Source organism: Juglans regia, chromosome 3 (genome assembly GCF_001411555.2).
Source record: "Juglans regia cultivar Chandler chromosome 3, Walnut 2.0, whole genome shotgun sequence".
In the NCBI taxonomy this organism is placed as follows: domain Eukaryota; kingdom Viridiplantae; phylum Streptophyta; class Magnoliopsida; order Fagales; family Juglandaceae; genus Juglans; species Juglans regia.
Genome location: NC_049903.1, coordinates 6,833,968 through 6,857,105, shown reverse-complemented (window position 1 = coordinate 6,857,105; position 23,138 = coordinate 6,833,968). Strand labels below are relative to the sequence as shown.

The window sequence follows — 23,138 nt, the reverse complement described above, 5'->3', positions numbered from 1 at the left end:
TAGAGTTTTAACATAATTTAAATATAATAATATTTTTAATTAACTAAAGAGAACTTCTACAACTAACGAAAAAGTAGTCTGAAAATATGTCCTGAATGTGTATTTTATTTTTTTATTTTTTATTTTTTATTTTTCATATATTTTTTTAATCATCATAAATATTTTTAAAAAAATAAATAATTTATAACATCATTAAAAAAATACTTCTTCAATCACTAGATAAAAAAAAAATAAAAAAAAAAATTAGACAAACATCCCATGAACGTTACCTACTGCTAGTATATATAAAAGTGTGTGTAACAGGATTGTAACCGGAGGTAGAGGTGAATCAGGTGATCTTTTACCCTTTCCCTTTCCGTACCAATTAATTAACCTTGTTTTAACCTGAGGCGAAAATACCTTTGACCTTTTTTTTTGTCCTCGTTGGGTGAAAATACCTTATTTTGCCCTATATAGCAATTGCCTGTTTCCGAGGAATTTGTTAATTACAGATGTCACTATTAATTGATCATCGTACAACAATGTTATTCTTATTATCACAATAAAAGTTATTAATATCTGAAATATATAATTTTGTCATGTATTCCTAAAAAAAATTAGAGAAAAAATATTTAAAATGTGTATAAATTATACAATTGTCATAATTATTTTAAAAAAAATAAATAAAGTATGAGATTGATATAAAAAATTAACTTTTTAATAATAAAATTTACTATTTTTTAAAATAATTACACGACGTTTAAATATTTCGATTCTACCTAAAATTATATATATATATATGTTTAGTGTCTTTTCTTCTCCATAACTCTTGCATAGATTACTCTTAAATTCGTACTCCGTCGAAATTAAAAATAAATAAATAAATTCGGACTTCAACCGAGTATATATTTATTATTTTCTTTTTAAAGCTTTATCTATTCTTTCACTTCTCACAGATATGTGACTAGTGACAATGTAGAGCTAGCAATTATTAGTTGAATAATATTTATTTATTCAAATATTGAACTTTACCTGGCGCTATTTTACATTAATCAAGAGATTGGTCATGTACAAATAAACATACATATATAGTAAAGTACCAGATCAGAGGAAATTAAAAATGAATGCATGCAGCGGAAAAGGTTAATTGTAAAAGGCGACAGTGCTTGAAAATTCAACAGTAGTATTCTAATTAATATTGGTAATATTTAAATTCTATAATTTTTTGAAGAGACAATTATTTTTTCCTTAGGTTGTAACAAATGAATTCTCTAATATTTTTGGGCATTACTAAGTACATCATGTTCCTCTTCGGATCATGAATGTTCCCTAATATTCTTCTTTTTTTTTTTCCTCTTAAAATTGGTCTCTTTTAATTATTAATACTAGCATGGTCCTCTTCGACGTCGTGATAATTGTGCTTAATTGGTGAAGTAGTTTTAGCTAGCTAGTTTGTAAATAAAAACATGATGCGTGAATATATGTGTGCGCGTGTACGTAGATTTATGAAACTGGGTAGCTAGGTGGTATGAATTGGGTAACCCTAGTTTTTCCACGAATTTGTCACGTCCGATTCTTCAAACCAACCAACCCCACACAAGCACACCTAATACTTAAATAAAACGAAGAAGAAAAGAACATATTCTGAACTTCTACTTTTTTTAATCTGTGCGAGACATGAGGGTGGAAGGAAACCTGACAATCGCCGGCCATTGCATCCCTGGCCTGATGAATAAATCATCATGATAAGGTTAACTCTCATAAATTTGTACGACAAAGAACTCAACAAATTCTGCAACGGGTGGGTCTAAACTTCATTTTGATGACTAAAAGATAATTAATTACGTACAGAGAAACAAAGGATTGTGTTTCGGTTAGGGACATGAGAATTAACGAGAAACCAAGGCAAAATGGGGGGATAAAGCGTGTTTTTAAGGTAGATTCAGCAACGAGAAAAATAAAAAGGAAGGCGAAAGATTATTCAATTTCCTACTTGATGATTAATGATATGTTGCGCGTAAAAGCAATAATAAAAAGCGAGCAGTCCCATATATAGCCATCAACGCCCTGCAATCTGAGTTGGATTGGGGACATAGATGGGACGGACTTGGAGCATGTCTGCAATCGAGAGAGAGAGAGAGAGAGAGCTAGTCTTCTTGCTTTAAAGAGCAGAGACATCCATCCCTATCAGACTCCCAGCCACCTCCATCCAGCCTTTTCCAACTTGGAACGGCTGGATTGGCCTACCTCTCTCAACTCTCTATGTCTCTCTCTCTCTCTCTCTCGGCGGCTAGTGTCACCTTCTTTCTGACCTTTGTTATCTCAATCTCTTTCTCTTTGTCAACATCATAATTTTTCTTTTTTCATGTTCGGTCACTATCGTGATCATAGCTTAGATCGTTAGTTATTTGTAATACAAATTTCTCGTTATCTAAATAATTATTTCATATTCTGCCCCCACCTTGTTTTAATTAAAAAAAGGAGCTTTCCTACCAGCAAAAAACTCGTACTGATCGTATTGTTGGCAATATTTCGAACATGCCACCCGGTTATTATACTGCCCTTGAACCAGTCACTAATTTCCAATGTTGAAGACAATTTGAACCATTGGTTCTGATTATCAGAAGAATTAGCCAAAAATTATATATATATATATATTCAATGACAGAAAATGTAAAGCTCGAAAACACGAGCTTGGAATTGGCAGAAGATATTTAAAATGCAGATATAGTTTCATTGATCCCTTGCAGTAACTGGACAATTTTCTGGTGCTATTACACTGTTGAACTCCACATGAACTTATTATTTTATTCAGATATGCGTCAGTGAGTAATGGAAGACATGAGGGGGCGCCATTAATTATCACAGTCTGCCTTCTTTTTCCCAACAGGCCGAAGGTGGAGGTGGACATGGACCCAGTTTCAGATATTACAGATCCTATCATTGTCCCAATCCCTTGACCCAACGGTCTTCGGCTTCTGTGCTTCTCTATCCTTCTCCTTTGACCCTATACGCCACTGCTAGCTACTCCTAGCGGGGCTATAGGCCTGTTGGCATCCTTTAACTCTCACATTTTGGCTGGAGAATATCGTGCCAACCAAGAACAGCATTAATGATAGCAACAAATTACAATGATATTGGGGGCAATATTGCAATTTGTGCCCCCCTATATCTTTTCACAAAACAATTCCCCCCAACAAATTACTTGAGACATATTCGTTATTGGTGTCACCACGATCACAAGGGATCTCCACTTACAGATAGCAGTCCAATCTTTTCATGCCAGAAAGTTCAAAGAAAGCCACTTTGATGGTATGGTGGAAGTATAAAATTTCTTGTTGCACAAAAGAACTGCAATCGATCAAATTCCATTTGACAGTAGGGAAAATGCTAGTGCTCAATTATTTTAATTTTTTAACTTAATGTCTGAGGAAGTAATTATTTTAGTAAAATTGTGTATTTTTTTTTTAATAATTAAGAATATTAAAAAATTGTTGGAAAAAAAAAATGATACGTCCAGTGGTAACAGCTGGGCGCCCCCCGGGCGGGCCACGAGGGGGTTTGACACCATTATAACATTTTGTAGCCCAAGCCAATGGGCCTTTAACTAACAAAAATAATAAAAAAAAAGAGGATGTATTTCCATTTTCTACCAATTAAGTGGGGAATATGCTTAAGCCAATGGATCCAACAGCAATAAAATGTGCACTAAGGTTATCTGAAATAAGGCAGTTGATGAGAATTCCGGATAGATGTGTATACGTCAACGGTGGCTCCCGCTTAAAGAGATCCAATCTCCTTCAAATGATGGAAAAGGTAAGAAATAGACGTCAAAAGAAGCGAAGAACCCAAATGATGCAATGACGTGTGCATGTGTGGCGCGGAGTTGAGGGCCTTGAGGCTGCTGAATTACAGATTACTCAGCCCCAGATCTGATCTGGTCGAAAGAAAAGCTTTTACTCGCATTAGAGAACTGGGAAAAATGGGCAGAGAAGTGGAAAACACTGCAATTAGAGAGTTGTAATGGTCCATTATAAAAGTTTCGTCAACTTGCCCCACAGTTAATAGAGGCCACACGTGAAATCACAAAATGGTGGTTCCAAATAAGCGCGTTTGTCTCGAAAAAGGTGATTGCAACCAAACTCATGAGATGATGGTTCTTAGAAATTTAAAAATACCAAAACAAAATTGTTGATTGTGGAATTTCAGGTCCCCTTCACTCTATGGGGGTGCTTTGCTTGTCATTATTGACTCAAAATTGTGTATTGCAAAGCAAAATCACGACTAAAGAATACAGTAAAAGCTGTAAATTAGCAATGTGGTATGAGGAAATATACATGATATAAGCTGCACAATGCATCAGAAACGCTCATCTGAGAACAACTTTCAGCTTGCTCTGCACCTGGTCCCTCACATTCCACTGCATACAAAATTACATTTAGTTTGAGGTTTTTTTTTTTTTTTTGGTAAGACTATTAGTCATCTTCAATATAAACATACTAAACAAGAGGAAATGTCTGCAAACTATATCATAATACCTGCAACTCATTAATTTCCTCATCTGTGAGTGAACGTTCCATGGATCGATATGCAATCCTATAACAATGACTGGTCATTCCTTTCTTGTTGGTGAAATTGTCTATCAAAAGCACCTGAGAGTCAAAAATGTGGTTTGATGACAAGCTTCGGGGCCAAATTTCAATTTTGGCTGAGAATAAATTTATCCGAGTATAAGATCCATTCCTCCCTCAAGACACCAATATTAAGCTATGCTCTGGAGTCCTTTGGGGAACAAGGTTAAAGGACTAATGAAAGCATTATATTTACTAATTTCAAAGAGTATAGAGATGGACATAAACAAAATAATTCCCAACTTGCCCATGATATCCAATGGCTTGGTAAGAGAATATATTAAATTTCACATTTAGCTTGATTCCACATCCATTCCAGCCCCTGCAATTGCTAACTAGGTCTAGAGTCGTAGAAAAGTTTTGCTAGGAATGACATCTAAAGACATACCTCCTCAGCAAGATCTCCAGCAACTCCTCTGACAATTTCACATAAATTGTTTTCGGTGAACGATTCATTGATCCAAAAGCTCATATCTTTGTAACAAGGAGGATACTGCAAAAGAATACAATAATTTCAAAATGTGTTTACAAGTAGAAGTAGCATTAGATGTATAGAACCCCTTTTCTGACAAGTAGTAAGATGCCTAGAACCTAGTTAGAAAGTAAGTTGGTTAATGCTGGTAAACAAAAGAATCACATGTAAATTTTGTTTACTGAAAGAACTCCATGCACATGATGCACAAAGCAATATAAAAACAAAAACAATATTGTAGCACCTTTCCTCATAAACAAGGACACTTCTGTCAAAAAGTTTTCAATTAGATACCGAAGGAAAAAAAGTCAATAATACCTTTGAAAATGGCTTGAATTTGATTCCCAGCTGGCCCTTGGAAAACTGTAAGCTAAAAGCTCTAAATTAGGTACTCAAGTCTTATGGATACCAAGTATGCAATCAGGGATTCCGATATTTAAATTCTAAAGAAGACTTTAATTCACAAACTAACAAAGCAGCAGGGGAGAGGAAAACCATAAAACATTTTCATTTGATGGATTCAGGAAAGACCTGCGAGGTAAACCGTTCATCATTTGACCAGAAAAGTCGGATATCTGGTATGTCAAATAGAACCATTGCCAATCGCTCCAAGCCAAGGCCAAAAGCCCAGGCAACATTATTCACTCTATCAGCTCTCTTTAAGATTTCTTGTTCCATCACGCCACAACCCAAAACCTCCAACCATTTCTCCTGACATAATATTGGGCATGGGATGCTTGATTATATGCAGTGCTTAAAGAAAAAATAAAACAGTAGCGATAGAGTATACATTCAATGATATGGCAAAATCTATACAAATAATAGCCATTACTTTCAAAATACATTATGTGGCCGCAAAATTATTTTCCAACTCAACAAGTTAGCTTAGACATAGAGCTGACCCCTATTTAATTTGGATTTGGGATTAAACCACAGTTGAGTTTAGCTAAAAAATATATATTGCTTAAAATGCTCAATAAATTAAGCAGAAACCAAGCTAAGTATTAAGAAATTGTAATTCAGTAACTGCAAGACTTTAATCCTTTATTTAGGTCAGGTGTCAATTTGTTAATGCTTCAAAGGTCTTTTTTCCAAGTAAGAGAATGAATATAAGTCTTAGCCACAGTAAAAGGAATAAGAAAAGGCAATCACCAAAGGTTCAAATGGAACCATTTAAAGAAACTTGACTTCTACAGCTGCCCCAAAGATCTCCTGTGGCCTGACCTTTCAGAAGAAGCAACAATGCCTCGCGACTATTTCCTATTTTTCATGAAATAGATGAACAGTTCTGTCCAAATAGTATGTGACAATACAGCTGGTTCCAGCTCAAGCAATCACTTCAACAGTGGACCCAAGCAAATTATAGAGTAAATAGATTTATGGTCCCTGGTCAGCTAGCAAATGACCATAAGCCTTAGTGCCTATAAATGGCGATTCTTCAAAATTACTGCATAAATACACCTTCCTAAATGCCCCAAAAAACAAACATGCACGTGTGGCGCCAATAATGTTTTATTGCTCTACGAGGAACTTCTTGATAAGATCTAATCAAGACCTGTAACTAAAGCTCTTGGCCTTCAAGAAATGAAAATGAAATATTCATTGATACAAAATAATTATATCAAAGCCTCTAAAATCAAGATAGAAATTACAAAGCTATCTTAATTGTCGCAATAATGCTTTCCTTAGAACTTATAGGCAACAGCTTAGCTAGAATTGGACTGCTTAAAAAAATACAGCCTAGCTAGAATTATAGAGCCTATGACCTTATCACAATAGAATGGCAAAACAGATACATTTTAACACCACAGTTAGCAGAAAAGAGGATGCATATAGCTGACTGCAATTTAGTTGGAATCAAGATTTAGTTCATTTGAGATTTCTTTACACCAGGTCATCACATAGACTAACGTAGTCACTTGGCACTCTAAAGCACCAATGTATACGGTTGCACTATCAAACATCCTCCTACAGCTTATTTGTTCCTACAGATATAAGGGGTTGTACGGATCCAAGCAGCACCAGGTGCACCAATGCAGGTTGTACTTTAGTCAATACAACATATTGCGGCTGGCTACTTTAGTCAAGAGCCAGGAAAGATTAGTGAACTCACATTAATAACCCTATTGTGCCACATCAAGACGTGAGCAGGCTGATTTTTTACTAGCAGGAAAAGGAAAAGAAAATTTTCTGAAATCATGAGTATCATGCTAAGCTGCAGAAATTGACACTTGTGCCCCAACCGGTAGTACAAGTTTTCTGAATCCCCAAGCTAGAAAGAAGGGCATGGCTTTATATCCATTCTAAATTACAGTGTACAACACAAATGTGCACTAACACGTCTATGTCTGAGTTCGCATGCATCTGCCTTTAGCTGGAACCCACAAGCATCCAACATTATTAGAAATATACATTATAACAATAAATACAATACTCTTTTTTTTGTGTGGTAAATTAACCCATGGGAAAGGGGTGTAATACATGTAAGTTCAACTGAAAAAGGACATACATGGGGTTGGAACACATCAGAGTCTGTATATCAAATCTGGAGAAACAGAACTCATCATTTTTTTTATTGGCACCAGATGTCCGAGAATAAAGTTCCGACTAATCCCAAGGGTGCACAGGCCCTAGTCAAGAAGTTTTCCGCAAGTGAACTTCGGGTAATTCAAGGAGATGTTTTCTCAGTCTAATGGCCCTTAAAAATTATTTGCACCCAAGAGAATTTGAACTTTAGACCTGGAGGGAACATACCACCAAGACTAAGACCATATCATTTAAGCTACTTAATCTTCTGCTGTTTATGTTACTGTCATATTTTTCATATTTTATATCATTTATTGGCATAACCACATGTCGGATATCATATCAGTACTTGATTATTAAATTTTTGCAACATAAGAAAATCAGAAAGACCCCAGGATAAAAGAAGAGTTTATACTACTTTTTTATTTTCTGGCATTTTCAGATTGGAAAGAAAATATTTTAATGAAATGGCCATAACAGAAGGGACTGTACAGAAGAAACGAGCAGAGTTCTTCAGAAAGGCTATCAGGTTATAGAATGGCATACCTTAAAGTATATCTCAAGTTCAAATGACGGATTGGTGAATGGGAAATAAGCATCAATCCAGCGCATTTCCACAGCACCTGATAATTTTAGCAAATTTTAAATCACAGGGTCCAAACGCATTCTACAAAATAAACATCAAGCCTAAGAACAGAAATTATAAAGAATTATTAGAAGATTAAGGAATTAAACACTTAAAAAAAGTTTCCCGCATTGATTTAATTTTACTCCCAAAAAAAACTTTTGCTGGTTTATCTCACCTAAAATAAACTGAAATTCCGTCCAAATTATTTCGTTTTTTTCAAACTTCACTTATTTTATAGTACTAAGAGTGTACACCATGGAGGCAACTGATTTTTTAGAAGTAATAATGCTTGATTAAAGGTGCAAAAGGCGCAATCCAAGTACAGAGGGAGTGTACAAAAGAACACCTTTCTAGATGGAGAAGAAGATACAAGGAAAGCATGAGAATTAAGCCAAGGAAACCATGGTGGCAACTGATATTATACCGTAAGCATTTGCTCAGAAAGGTACTCTTAAGTTTACCAAATAGATGACGTGCTAAGCCCTCAAGACATTTCTTCAAGTCCTCGGCTGCATAAGATGTGGCATCTATGCCAGATGCCTCCCACTCATCCGGTTGAAACACACGAACACCTTCCATCTATATATCCACAAAACAGATTCATCAAACACAATGAAGAAGAAACTTTGATATATAATTTTAATTGTCAGAACCAAAGATTAGAAACCTGATGAAACACGGGGTAATGAGTTGAGTCGATGGAATCCCTACGGTACACATCTCCTGTTACAAGAAAATGAGTGTGTCCTTTTCTCAATAGTTCTGCCTGATGTGCACTTGTATGACACCTCAAAACAGTTTGAGAGTCAATATAGTATGTGTCATTATAACTCCTGCTTACATGATCAGCAGGAACCAAGACATCATCAAAGTTCTGCAAGAAGTACACTTACCATCACAAAAATAGAAAACAGAAAACCAGAGAGAGAGAGAGAGAGCAAAAATAATTCAAAACATGTCACAATAAAATAGGAGTATGAAATCATTGTAAAGTTCGGGAGATTCCGATGAGCACATGAAAGCCATGCATTTGAAGCAATCTGGGGGAGGGGAGTCCAATCTTGCAGGAAACCAGAAGTTTTATGAATATATATTTCATCATTTTCCAAAAAAAATAAGTGGATACAAGCCGTATAATCTATGTGATGATTCATAGTTGCATGTGCAACACACAAATCTGGTCATCATATGAGCAGCACCAGCTAAAGAGAGAGCCGTCATAAACATGCAATTTGTGATGAAACATTATAACAATTTGCATAAATACCTGTTTTACAGATACAATTGGGCAGAGATTATCAAACTTATCAAACGTATTTGAATAACTGGTGTCAAAATACTCATATATTGCATTCTTCAGAATCCCAATCGGATGCTGATCCCTTCTATGAAGTTGCATTCCGAGTCTTGAAAAAATTGAATCCGGGACGTTGTTTGTGGGATCATCCCTTACCACATCTGCACATCCATTATCCGAAGATAGGTGAATTTATGCGTAGATAACCAAAACAGTACACTGGCCGTATAAATCCAACAGGTATGGAAGTTATTTGCACTCTGGTAATGGTTTCAGACTCACCCACAATCCTCAGAAATGGAAGTTCAGCAGTATAGCAGTCAAAACGATATAAAGTTGAGGTCTACTTCTTGAAGAAATTGCATTTCCAAATTGTGACCAGGGCAATCAACTCAGAAATTCGTCCTAACAAAATCCGAGACTAACATAACGTTTTACACAGTCGTACATCCAACAGAATAAGAAAAAATAAATCGCCCCGTACTGCACGGCAATCTCGTAACAGTATAACAAGGAAAACTACACCAACTCAAATGGTAAAAATGCTCATGGAATACAGAAACTACAACCTTACAGCCTTAGCACAGAATTTACAGATAAGGAAAATAAACTAACAATAAACCAGTTCAGACAGTGCAGAATTTGAAAATGCGCAGGATACCCACTATAGATTAAGCGAAAAGGTTCATAATTTTGGACCAACCCCGACCGAAAAATTATAAAGTTTCTGAAAGAGGATAAGTTACCTTCTCGACCGATCTTGACTCCACCAAATTCGAGCACCGAGGCCACCGGTTGCCTCCATTGCTTGCGGTGAAGCTCAGAGGAAGAATAAGAGGAAGAAGAGGATGAGGGAGGAATGCAAGAGGTGAAGCTTCTGAGGGCATTTTTGGAGAGAAGGAGTGAAGTTCTGAACAAGAGAGTAGTCTGAGCAAGTGGCACGGCCATTGCGACGCTCTTCACACGAGAAAAGGGTCTCTGATAATACTCTTCGGATTTGCGGTTCAGCATCTCTTAGCAGCGTTTAAGGTCGCGTACAGATTGAGTGGGTCGGCCAGTCCAGATTGAGCGGGTCAAGTTTTTTTCTTTGGGCGGGTTTAATTGCAAGTGCTACGTCCACAAAAGTACTTTATTAAATCTATTTTACAATAAAAATATCTTTATAATTTAATATAATATATCAAATAATATCAATTTATAAATTTATTTTTATATAATTTATTTATAACTAAAATATTTATTTCGTAAATACGTATTTCCATTGATAAATCTAATTGGCAAACAAGATTTCAGTGAAAATTCCTGTTATTAAACTTGACAAATATTTTGTGTATTTATTTATAGTCATTAATATGGTTCCATCCCAGATTCCCAGCTCAACCTTTTTTTTTTTTCCTTGACGCACTTATTTTCCAGATTCAATTACGAAGTTGACATTGATCTACTGACTTATAACTGCCCAAAACAAAAAACCCTTGAAGGGTTTTCAAGAAAAAAGATCATATAATAAGGATAAAAAGACGAAGTTCTTATGCAACATTCTACTGATAAAACGATTACTACACGAAATTGCCTCATTGGCCAAGAACACAAGTGAACCTGACCGACCAAGTACATTTTTTTTTTCCTTTTATAATATTACCCCGAGCGATCTCATTAATTTCTTGAATTTACTTTAAAAGGTTATTAAGACATCAAATTATACATCCTCTGCCATGCATTCCCTCTGGTATCCTCAGTCAGTCCTGCCAAAAATAAGACACAAACTAATCGCTCAGCCAAAATTCCAAAATTTCCAATTAGAACTAAGACAGCATGGACGATTCCTCTAACATGAAAAAGCATCTCATTCAATTCATGCTCTTACCACTTATACATCAAGTGGCAAGCAAATTTTAAAATTTAAACATTGCATAACTCTTAAATTTGAATAGGTGTCAAATTTTACAGTGGTCAAAGCTCTGATACAAAACACAGGAGATTCAACATGTTCTATGATTAACCCAACAACAATCTAAGTTATCTGATTCTTTGGGAAAAATAAGAGTTAAAACCACATTTGATGCCACCTTTATTATCAAACACATCTAAACATAACCTTTTATTTTCCTTTTTCTTAAACATGCATTTAAAAGAACTTGAGTAGACCATTTTAGGTCCATATGAGAACCATGCAAGACCCAATTTAAAAAAGCACCAAATATGTTTACCCTATTACCAAATACACAAAAGGCATAAAGATGATGTCAAGTAGATCGGCAATGAATTACTTGTAGAGTTTCTCCATCGTATCCTTCAAGCGAGCCACATCAGCGCCAATTACTTCAGCAGCCTTTTTCCCCTCTTTTAAAAAATGGAGCGTTGGCTGTAGCAAAAGTATAAAAAATAAATATCTCAGCTTTGTAACACACATGTTTACATGAATACACAAACATTTTGATGATGAGGGATCTCAGACACTATGCAAAGGAGCATGCCTTCCACCCGGTTAAACCCATATAATGCACCCACATCACACAGATTGGATATAACATCAATACACAAACACGTTCCAAGTATAAACACTCAAAATGTCATACAAATTATATTGGACCACAACTTTTTAAGCCCACAATTAGATTTATATGTCCTCCCCATTCTTGTCGTCAGGAAAAATTTCATCTTAATCATATAGAATTTGGCCAACAAATCCTAATCTCTTGTCTTTAGTTTTTTTTTTTTATATAAAGAAAGTCATTTTCAACATTTTAGAGATGTAGATGCCAGCGTGCTTGGCATGTTCATGGGCTTCAAGCTGTGGGCAGCACAACACATTGAGCCATGGGTGGACAGGCCAAATCAGTCGCTCAATTATGGATGCCATACAAGCTGGACTGCTTTTACTCGAGGGCTTGGGGCTCTGAAGTTGGTGACTTGGTATTGTGGACTAGGATTGACAAGACGACGACGGATCAAAAAAGAGAAATTTTTACTTGTTAGTAGGATTCTAAAGCCTCAAAACTCGATATTTCCATATGTTCTAAAGGTGTCTATAATTCCTGCCATAACCATAAAAACGGAGTATTTCCTTTTTTGGGGAGAGCAAAGGTGTCTATAATTCCTGCCATAACCATAAAAACGGAGTATTTCCTTTTTTGGGGAGAGCAATTACATTGAGAATTGTTTTCTAAAGGTGCCTATAATTCTTGCTGGAACCATAAAACAATTGCATAGTGTATTTATTTATATTTTTAGAGATAAATTACATAGGGGATTGTTCTATTACATGTACAAGAACTTTCTCACATTTTAGAAAATGATATCACATAAAAAACAGAAAAAAAAAAAAAAATTATTGTGAATAAGCATCATGTTGCACTATTTGCTCTCCCAAAAAATAAACTCTCCACTCCAAGTCTCCATGCACTAATTCAAAATAATTTAAATAACAGAAAACCATTTATTGGGGGACATACTCAGTTACTGAGTCTTTTGATAAGATGGAACTTAGGGCACAGGAAGTACAATTTCACAGAAAGAGAATGTTGTCCATAATGAAATTAAAGAACATACAGGCACGCGACATAAATTTGATTGTGGAGTCACTTAAAGGCATAAGAACACAAAGCAGAAATGAAAGATCAAGTCGTTTACCACAGAGGAAATTTGTAACTTGCTCAATACGCTACCAAGTCCTTCCTGCAAATAAAATAAGATTTCTTACTTATTAAAAAAACAAAGGAATCAGTCTGCCTCTTTTATGCATGAGAAGGTATGATAAAGAATTTTCACTCCTAAGTGAGGAAGTCGCACATAGCACTCCAATACAATACAGCCATACAAATTGCAAAGCATGATGTAATACAATCGCTTTGTCAGATATTTTAGTGGAAGGTAAATGGAAGTTCCAATACAAAGCTCAGTTGAAAATGATCCAATTCATTTTGTGAGCAACTCTCTGTCCAGCGACAGAATCTTGTTCAAAACAAGTGTTGACTAGTCTCAATGACATTATTTCCACATGTTCATTATAAGTTTCAACAATATTAAAAGAAATTTTCAGGACAAAAAATATTTAGTGCTGTAATATTTCTTTTTCTTTTTCCTTTTGGCCAGAGGGAGGAGAGTCGATACAGGGTAAGACCTTGTATTACCCAGCCTGACAAAGTATTTACCATTGTATAATTTGTTTAGGAGAACTTTACACCTAGAAATACTTCATTTCTTGGCAACATGATAGATTAAAAACTATTTGAGCTTGCACTTCAAGTTTAAGACATTGAAGCTGTTGCTGAGCTTGTGATGGATATCTACAGATACTTCCCTTTTTATAAGTACGATATCTATAGATACTCAAATTCTTTTTCCACTCAAAATGATATGAAAGAACCACAAAAGCTTTACCTTACGATGGAATGATTAGTTACAAAAAAGAAAAATAAGAAGAAAGGGACAGAGTGAACTTTCTTATAAAAAATAAAATATAGTAAAAAGGTAAAATATTGAAAAAAAAATTAAACAAACAATTGTTTAACTAGTGTTTCCAAAAATTGCTATAATAACACGGTTTCAATCATGAGATCAAAACCAAAATACCTGCATTTCAGACTTGAAATTATTTTTTGTCAACATAAGATTTTGAACAAACATTGTATGATGAACACGACAATTCCAACTTCCAAGCAAATTAACCAAAATTGGAAAAGAAAGCATCCCAGTACCAAAACCCCTTCCTACCTGGTCAATGTCAATCTTATATGTCTTCACGTGAGGGTATTTCTCACTCAACTCTTCAATGAGAGGAGATATGAACCTGCCTGAATAATAAGGATATCCCATCATTCATTTCAATGAAAGAGGAATTACAAAAAGAAAGAGCTAGGAGTGCAATCAGATAATAAAGCACCTTTTAATTCAAATTATTTACTAATCAACCTAAAGAATTAGAAACTTACAAGGTCCACACCAGACTGCAGTGAAATAGAAAACCGCTGGCAAAGATTCATCTGCCACAAAAATTATAGCAAAAAATTGCATAAGCTTTCTAGGAACTAAGCAATACAATTTTTTCAAACAAAGAATACATATGCAAAAGGATTTTTGTCTCTGTTTTATCGAATTTTTGTATAGAACTTTTTTACAAGTGAGAAATCTGTTGTGTGGAAAAAATATACAAGAGGAATGTATATACCTTGAACCTTGCCAAGTATACTATTGAATTCATTTTCCGACTTAATGAGAAGAATGTTGGATGGACCTGAAATCAAATCATTGATTTGGCATATGATATAAAGATGATGTCGGATTATTATCGGATAAAAAATATTTCTCGGTAAAACACAAAGCTATATCAAGAGAAATGCTCTTTCCACTCCCATCATGGTTGATTCCACACCATTCACTCACACGATGGGTCCCAAGTGTGTGAGAGAAGGAAATGTGGAAGAAACCACTATTGAAGTAAAATTAGCGGTTCCAAACATCAATAAAAAACAACAAAAAAAATCAATTCATGGGAATAAAAAAATATCAAACACATTGACATATATAGGAATTTGAGCAAAACATCTATTATGTACTACGGCTACCATTGTTTCTGTATCCACAATATCTCTTTACACTAGCCATCTCTTCACACCTTCCTCTGCACTGACAGCAAGCCATTCCCCCTCCATTCCCACTCATCCGCACTGCAACCAATAACCCCTCCCTTATCCCAGCCGCCGCCCCCCCCCCCAAAGAAAAACCCCCACCATCTCCTACCACAACTTTCGTCACAACACCCACCAATGCCACTTCCGGTACAACCAACACTTTTTATTTCCCTTTATATGTACTATGTATGGTTTGCATTAAAGTTATAACCGGATGTTACACCCACTCAAAAACTTGTCACCATATTAATATTTGTCAACTCCAATATGATCAAACGCCTTTGGCACATTTATAATGCATGCCAAATATCACATATATTGAGTTTATTTTACTGTTCAATACGATCATCTTCTTCGGGAGCAGGATCAGAACCTGTAATTCAACAATGGGTCTAGCAAAGTATAACTTGAGCCGGATCATATAAAAGTGGGTGTCAGTGTGCGGGCGGGCGGGCATAGGAACGAATAAATACAAATTTGGTAAAAGCAAAAGAATATGTGCATATAAACACAAGTTAACCAATTAAGAATAAAAACAGAACGCATTGTACAAATGCAGGTACCTGAGGAAGATGAAAAGGGTCGGGATAGCAGGAATGGAAGCTTCGAAAAGCGAGATCCTGTGGCGGTGGTGGGATTGGACAAGATGGAGGAGAAGGGTTTAGAAGGACTCGGATGGGAGAGTAATGGGGTTGGATTCGGCGATAGTAGGGTTTCGTAGGAACTAGAATTACCAGAACTAAGATTACAAGATACAGCTGGGCTAAGCTTGTTGCTAACAAGTGCTTGGCGCAGAACTTGGGAGCGAAGAATTGAACTTCTCGCCATTTTTCTCTGCTCTCTCTCCCTCTCCCTCTCAACTGTCTCTGGTCTTTCAGAGTCAGAAATTTGTTACTACTGATTAGGGTTTTAGCGAGAAGAGCATTTTCTTACGATTTTGTTTTTGCCGCAGACAAACGGGCCGTAAAAAGATATTGGGCTGCTCGTTGGTTGTCCCAATCCTATCGGCTATAAAATCAAGGCCCATTCTCGTGGTGAAAATAAAAACCGTTGGAAATGTAATTTTTAGTCCCAACTGATGGGAAAATAGTACTTCATTATCTTTAAATTAATATCTCTTTAAATTAATATCTTATTACAATATATAAATACTATAATTTTTTTTCCAAAATATTGAACTGAAAATTAATTTTAATTTGAGAAAATTAAAAAATTCGAAAAAAAATAAAAAATAATTTTTATTGACCTTGTTATTAGGTAGAGTACTGCTACGGGTCCAAAATTCGGGACTCAAAAAATGTCTCGAATAGTGTAATTTTTTTAATGTATTTTTTTAATTATTATAAATATTTTTTAAAAAAATAAAAAAATTCACAACATCATTAAAAAATATTTTCTTAATCATTTGATAAAAATAAAAAATAAAAAATCCCATTCGGGACAATTTTTGAATCCCGAATTTGAGACCCAAAACATTTCTCTATTAGGTATATACACAGAGCAGAGAGGAGAAGGAGGTGCTCAAATTAGATCAAGGATTTATAAGATGGTTTATGAATTTTTGACTTAGTATTGAAATGGTTTAAATTAAGATATTTTATTAGGTTTTAAAAAATAAGAGAGAAAAAATTGAATAAAAATATTATAAAATTAAAATATTGTTATAATATAACTTTTTAATATTGTTTTTTGTTTTGGAATGTGAAAAAGTTGAATTGTTTTTTATATTTTATTTGAAAGTTTGATAAAGTTGTAATGATTGAGTAATAATTAAATGAAAAAAAATTGAAGATTTGAAATTGAAATATATTTGTGTTTGAATGATATTTAAGAAGGAAATAAGATGGGATGAAATTATATGAGTAATATTATATATAGTCATGAGTTGTGCAAACGACGCACATTCCTTTTAAAAAAGATGGGTCAATTATTAAATTTGTTTTTTATGTAGATTTTACATTTGTTAATTTTATTTTTAAGTAAGTGTACGATAGCATTCGTATATTTTATATATATTTTAAGATTGTAAATATTTATCTAAGAAAAAGGCCAATGTAGACGTAGAAGTGAATTCCCACGTGGCTGCCACATCCTTCCATCTTCCCTGCAAGTGGAAGGATTGCTTCCGCCAGTGGAACACTATTTTTTCCCCTCTTTCTTGCGAGTGGAAAATGTGTCATGTTCCAACTAATTTTTTCTCACAAAAAGTATTGCTTTTCATAGAATTTCGTCCATTTTCCATGCTCCTTTCTCACGGATGCTAAAATCAATGCCAAGGTAAAAGACGATGGCAACCTCCAATTTTCTCACCAATTGTATCACTTTAGTTCTTGTAGCTATATTATTAGCAAGAGATGTATCATGAATCAGTAATTATTTACTTTCACACTTTATACTTATAAATTTTTTATAAACTGTAGAGTATGAGATGATAAATAGTAACTAATAAGAAGAATTTTTCTATTCGTAATTTAGTTTTTCCTATGATTATAAAAGTATTCACCGATTACATGTTGCTTTTGTCTTTTCTCTAGACAATTCATAATAAAAATAATCTCACAAATTGAATAGTTGTGAGTTACAAAAATCACAATATCAATTTGTGATTTTGTCTTTTCGATCCATCTAGGTATGATGCGTTACAAAAATATATTTAAAAACATATCAATTTGTGAGTTTTATTCTTATAAAACCTTTTTAATCAACTTAAGAATTCTAAACACAATTAAACTCATATCTCACCATAAAGATATAAGCTCTAAATTCTCAATTACATATAGATCTCATTGTTTTAAACCAAATACTCCAAAATAATTAACTAAGAACACCACAAAGTCTTAATATAAATGTCAACCTCTCAACATACCACGTCATCAGAGCATAACAAATTTACGAAATAACATTCTCCAATAATCATGACATCATTTTTGTATTTAATTCACTATACTTAAATAATCTCGTCCATACTATCTAATCTTGATTCTTAACTGAAACATTCAAATTAATTGAAAAATATTGTGGAGATAGGGGTGAATTATCAACAAATCAGTAAGCAGATAACTTATACTAGTATGTAAATAAGTGCAATTACAGAGTTCATAATGTTAAACAAAATATTTATAGTCCCAGAATGCATAACCAAAACATGTTATCAAAATATCAGAGCGACAGTTCGAAACATTCATATTCAAAAGTCATTTGGCATAGCATAACTGAACATCATCATGATATCATATCATATCATATCAAAGCGTCATATCATAACATAAGCCATGTTTAATCCCCTTGGTAGGGTTGTGCATGTTTGTAGTTAACCAAGTAGAACCTATCACTGTTCATCACCAAGGTGATGCAGTCAGAATAGATACTACTATTATTTTCCGTGGCGGGGCCGGAGGGCACTATTGTATCTTGTAGTAGGGCCGTAGACCACTATTATGTCTCGTGAAGGAGCCGGAGGCTATTATTATGTCCCGTGGCGGGATCAGAGGCCACTATTGTATCCCGTGACAAGATCATAAATCAGAGCAAAACAAAAATGTTAGTACCAACACATTAACAAAATAAGAAATATCGGAATCATAACCAAAAACAGAATTAGAATGTTATGCCAAAGGTTTTAAGATGCCACATCATATCAAAACAAAGTACTGAACAGATTCATATAATCTTCAAATAATAAAAAACAAATTCAAAGCATCTTCACTTAATAATGCATAAATTTTCATATTTCATATTCGCTCTTTTTACAAAGTTTAGAAATATGATACAAAAAACTTGCTCATGTCTACACCAGTCATGACAAAAAATACAGATTTCATGAGTAATGTAGATAAAATGATCGAGGTTGTTTTCAAGTTTATTTTTTCCATAACAAAACATGCATATTTTCATAAAATCAACCTCAATCCACTCATTTTATACAAAGTCTAGCATAAGAACTTTGCTTACCTGACTTCTGCAATATACTATCTAAATTTTGAACTCGATCAGAATCTGTGTCTCAACCTAATCCAAAAACCACTAATAGATAAATATCAGGGTTAATTATACTTTGCCCTCTCAAACTTTCACTCAATTTACAATGTGCCTTCGAAACTAATAATTGCATCAGAGTGGACCCGCTTATTTTCAAAATTTACCAATTCCTCTATTCCGTCTACCAACAGCGTCAAATCTAACGAAAATTCACTGTAAAAATATAATTTTCATCTAATTTATTATCAATGACTATATAAAATATAAAATAATATATGTTATCAATTAATAATAAATCATAGATCATTAACCATATATAAAATTATTTGATGCCTAAGTTGCAAGTAAGTATGAATAATCTATGTACACAATAAAATTATTTGATATTCATTAACCATATATAAATTAATAACAAAATATTAAATTACTAAATTAAAATTAAGTGAATTATTAATATGGATTATATAACTAACTCATTAAAAAAATATTTTACTGTAATTATATTTATGATGTTAATAATTATTATTTATTAACTTAGACTTTACTCTTTAGTATGATTTATTATTAATAATATCATAAATTTTATATATGGTTAAATATTTATGATTTATTATTACTTGATAGCATATATTATTTTATATTTTATATGGTTAATGATAATAAATTAGATGAAAATTATATTTTTCCAATGAATATTATGCACATGAGCAGTACGTGTAATAAATTTTCGTTAGATTTGATATTGCTAGTAGACAGAAGGGAGGATTGGTTAGTTTTAGAAGTTTTAGAAATACATAGTAAATTGAGTTAAAGTTCAAAGGGGGAAAATATAATTAACCCTAAACATCACAATTTAACACTGAGGCATACTACTAATAAAATCCTAAAATACTAGCATAATTTATATTTCCCTAAATCTTAAAATTAGTCTAACCTTTCGTAAGCCCGAATTCTAAAAAATCGATAACCTCTCTTAAACCCATACTGCATCGGTGTAAGCCCACGACTCAATTAAAATTGCACGACCCATAATGCAACATAACCCACCAGCCTGTAATATTGGTAGAGAGAGAGAGAGAGAGAGAGAGAGAGAGAGAGAGAGAGAACTAACGTGTGGAGGCTTGCGGGTTGGTGTTGGGTGGTGCTAGGCCAGCGTCTGGGTGGTTCCTAGTGGTTGGCCGAGGTCCCCCCACTTTGTGCAGCGGTGGTGCAACAGTTAATAACTCTGGGACATGACTTGTGGCTGTGTGGTTTTTGGTGGGACGAGGTGGTGGCATGAGGAGGTGCAATGGCTCATGATTGTCATTGAGATGGCTTGCCTGGTTGCTTCGTGAATGTGGAGGGCAGCAGTGTGATTGGAGGTTGTGGGCTGGCAGCATGCAACACCTCATGTTTTTACGCACGGGAGTGATTGCCGTGTGTTTGGCTTTCAAACGTATGGGAAGAGGTTGTTGTGCGTGGTGGGCTGTTCTTAAGGTTATTTCATGACCTAGCATAGATATGTATACATATGGTGCGGTTGAAAAGGATATGGGGAAACCCTAGTGTTGTTAGGTGGAAGAAAAATAGTGCATTGTTTTTTTTTAATACACGCGGCTTAGGGGTTTAGTGCAACCGGGTATGGGTTCTCCACAAGTTTTTGGTTGTTGGGTCGGTTTTTTGAGCTTTTAAAATAATAGTTGAGTATATCACCAATTAAAAATGGTCTATTTGGTCCATAAATATTAAATAGACTTTTGTCCAATTATTGAGTTCAATAAAAATTTATATTTCACCAAAATAAAATTTTAAACTTGTGATCTATTCAAAATTATTCGCTAAATCTAAATGGATATTTTATAAATATTAATCTCAATAAATTAATAGTTTGCGGGTATGAGTTGAGTTTGGTATTGGACATGAGTGTTACAATTTTATAATTAAAAGAATTTTATAATTGGATTTACTATAATAAATCACTTCAATTTATTAGTTTTATTTTTATAATATATTTTTTTACAAACTAAATACTTTTCTTACATTATATTCGAAATAGCAATAAAATTTATTATCTATTTTACTATCATCTTCTTATCATTTCATTATATAATATTAAATAATTAGAGATTATTTATTATATTTTACTTGTGAGTCTATTATTTAATGCCATATCAAGAAATATTGAGAGGAATATGATAAATAAAATAATAAATAGAATTTTCCTATTCGAAAAAAAATTCAAAAATACAATTAATGTTCCATGAAATCATCACACCGAGCTGAACTAAATTAAAAACATGGGGTCCTGCTACATGCACGGGCCCAAATCATTGCTAACAAGGTTCGTAGAAATTGCACCCGATCATGGTTTAATATCTCATAAAGCTTTTCGCATTTTCTTCTAAGCCAACAAAGTTAATCTTGTTATCAATATGCTAATTGAAATAACGTGTCAGGTTTACAAACAAAAGTTCTTAAAAATGTTAACAATTTGAGCACCAATTTCGAAAGGGGCACCAAAATGTCAATCAAATAAATAGAAATGACTCCTTTCTGAATAACCCGAGATTTTATTTTTCTTTGTGATTAGGTCAAGTATGTTGAAAGTGTTAACCAGGAAGCCTCCATTTGGAGAGTCGTGGGAGACAAGGATGTTCTCGAAGGTGCAATTTCTTATGGTCAAAGCCGCGTCCATTAGACTCAATGGAAGGTGGGTTTGGAATATTGGAAGTCCTCGTTTGTTGATGGAGAGAATTTGAATCATCGGGTTTACTTAGCTTATTTAGACCATTCAAGTCAATAGCTTTGCAAAAGACTTGAACCAGGATGAATTCAGTCTGGTCTGGATGGTATTTTTTGGATCAGACCGAATCCATTCGGCTCATGATTTTTCCATTCTGGATTGGACTGAATCTCCAAAAGGACCAGATCGGACCAGTCCTTATCAGTCCGGTCCGGTTGGGTTAGTTCGTTTGGTCCTTTTTTTTTTTTTGCACATAAATTAATAAAAAAATTATTTAAATTAGTAAAATTAAAATTAAGTAAACTATTTAATTTGAATTATGTAATTAACTATTTAAATCATTGAAAAATAGTTAATTATAATTATATTTATGATGTTAATTGCTAATTTGTTACTAACTTAGAGTATGTAAATGTATTATGATAGTTAATACATAATGAACTATATTAAAATTTTTACATTTGTTATATTATTAATAAATAATTGTCAATTTGTCATTAAACTTCATCACATTATTTATGATATATTATTAATTGATAGCACATATTATTTAATTTTTTATATGGTCAATGATAATAGACTAGATGAAAATTATATTAAATTATATAAGTACTATATAAAAATAATATATTAAATTATTAAAAAAAATATGTATAGTTCAATCTGGTCTAAAATTTATAAATCTCGAAACTGGACCGAATTTTTTCAATCCGCAATGTATGAGATTGAGATCGATCCGAATTTTGTATACCTCTACTTGAACCCATCCATCTCATTTTAGAACTTAGAAGTAGACTTGTCGGATGAGGGACTAACTAGTATCTCATAAAAAGATATAAAGCACAATTATCCCTTGTCCAACTGATCTAATTCTAGAATGATTGAAACATTTGTGCAACGTTCATGCTTTTAGCATTTCTGTTAATAGCTTATATGTGGAGAATTATTTTTTTCTTAAGTATAGTTAGTATTTTTTTTTATGCTGAAAATTATAAAATTTTTAATTTCAAAAAAAATTTGATTAAATGAATCTTGTATGTAAAATTATAAGTATATGTAGCACTACTCAATAATAAATCTACTGTTCACATGTGCGTCCGTTTTTATGACCCTGTGCACTAGTGGTTTAAATTTTAATTGGTCCTCTTCGGTCGATCTTGGAGGAAAATTTCGGACCGGACCGAATTTTTTTGTCCACCAAAAGTTTGGACCGGTAAGGACTTTGGCTGGAGCAAACTGTTTTGGTTTGGTTGGTTGATCTTTTCAGGGTAT

At 33.7% G+C, this 23,138-nt stretch overlaps 2 protein-coding genes across 3 annotated transcripts; both read right to left on the bottom strand.

Moving 5' to 3' along the window:
* Positions 1–4,107: 4,107 nt before the first annotated feature.
* LOC109002523 (phenylalanine--tRNA ligase, chloroplastic/mitochondrial) lies at positions 4,108–10,559 on the bottom strand. Its single transcript, XM_018980311.2, has 10 exons — positions 10,280–10,559; positions 9,504–9,694; positions 8,904–9,110; positions 8,698–8,815; positions 8,155–8,231; positions 5,614–5,793; positions 5,401–5,445; positions 4,999–5,103; positions 4,518–4,631; positions 4,108–4,399 (listed from the first exon to the last, which is right to left on the bottom strand). The coding sequence occupies exons 1-10, from the start codon at positions 10,542–10,544 to the stop codon at positions 4,349–4,351; spliced, it is 1,353 nt and encodes a 450-aa protein (XP_018835856.1). The 5' UTR covers positions 10,545–10,559; the 3' UTR covers positions 4,108–4,348.
* Positions 10,560–11,000: 441 nt separating this feature from the next.
* On the bottom strand, positions 11,001–16,082 carry LOC109002522 (thioredoxin O2, mitochondrial-like). 2 transcript variants are annotated; one of them, XM_018980308.2, is made up of 7 exons: positions 15,730–16,082; positions 14,704–14,769; positions 14,468–14,518; positions 14,250–14,329; positions 13,167–13,211; positions 11,804–11,898; positions 11,001–11,278 (listed from the first exon to the last, which is right to left on the bottom strand). In XM_018980308.2, the coding sequence occupies exons 1-7, from the start codon at positions 15,992–15,994 to the stop codon at positions 11,269–11,271; spliced, it is 612 nt and encodes a 203-aa protein (XP_018835853.1). In that variant the 5' UTR covers positions 15,995–16,082; the 3' UTR covers positions 11,001–11,268. The 2 variants fall into 2 exon arrangements, with proteins under 2 accessions (XP_018835853.1, XP_018835854.1); XM_018980309.2 differs by lacking the exon at positions 11,001–11,278 and having other exon boundaries at positions 11,800–11,898.
* Between the last annotated feature and the right edge of the window lie 7,056 nt (positions 16,083–23,138).

What these genes read in the sequence shown, in the direction of transcription:
- LOC109002523 (XM_018980311.2), bottom strand. Translation starts at nt 10,544, where the DNA reads ATGCTGAACCGCAAATCCGAAGAGTATTATCAGAGACCCTTTTCTCGT. An exon ending in AGTCAAGATCGGTCGAGAAG is followed by an intron (nt 9,695 to 10,279) that starts GTAACTTATCCT and finishes ATGGATGTGCAG; the next exon opens with ATGTGGTAAGGGATGATCCC. An exon ending in ATGAACGGTTTACCTCGCAG is followed by an intron (nt 5,446 to 5,613) that starts GTCTTTCCTGAA and finishes TTTAGCTTACAG; the next exon opens with TTTTCCAAGGGCCAGCTGGG.
- LOC109002522 (XM_018980308.2), bottom strand. Translation starts at nt 15,994, where the DNA reads ATGGCGAGAAGTTCAATTCTTCGCTCCCAAGTTCTGCGCCAAGCACTT. An exon ending in TATACTTGGCAAGGTTCAAG is followed by an intron (nt 14,519 to 14,703) that starts GTATATACATTC and finishes TTTTTGTGGCAG; the next exon opens with ATGAATCTTTGCCAGCGGTT. An exon ending in TGCAGTCTGGTGTGGACCTT is followed by an intron (nt 14,330 to 14,467) that starts GTAAGTTTCTAA and finishes CTTATTATTCAG; the next exon opens with GCAGGTTCATATCTCCTCTC.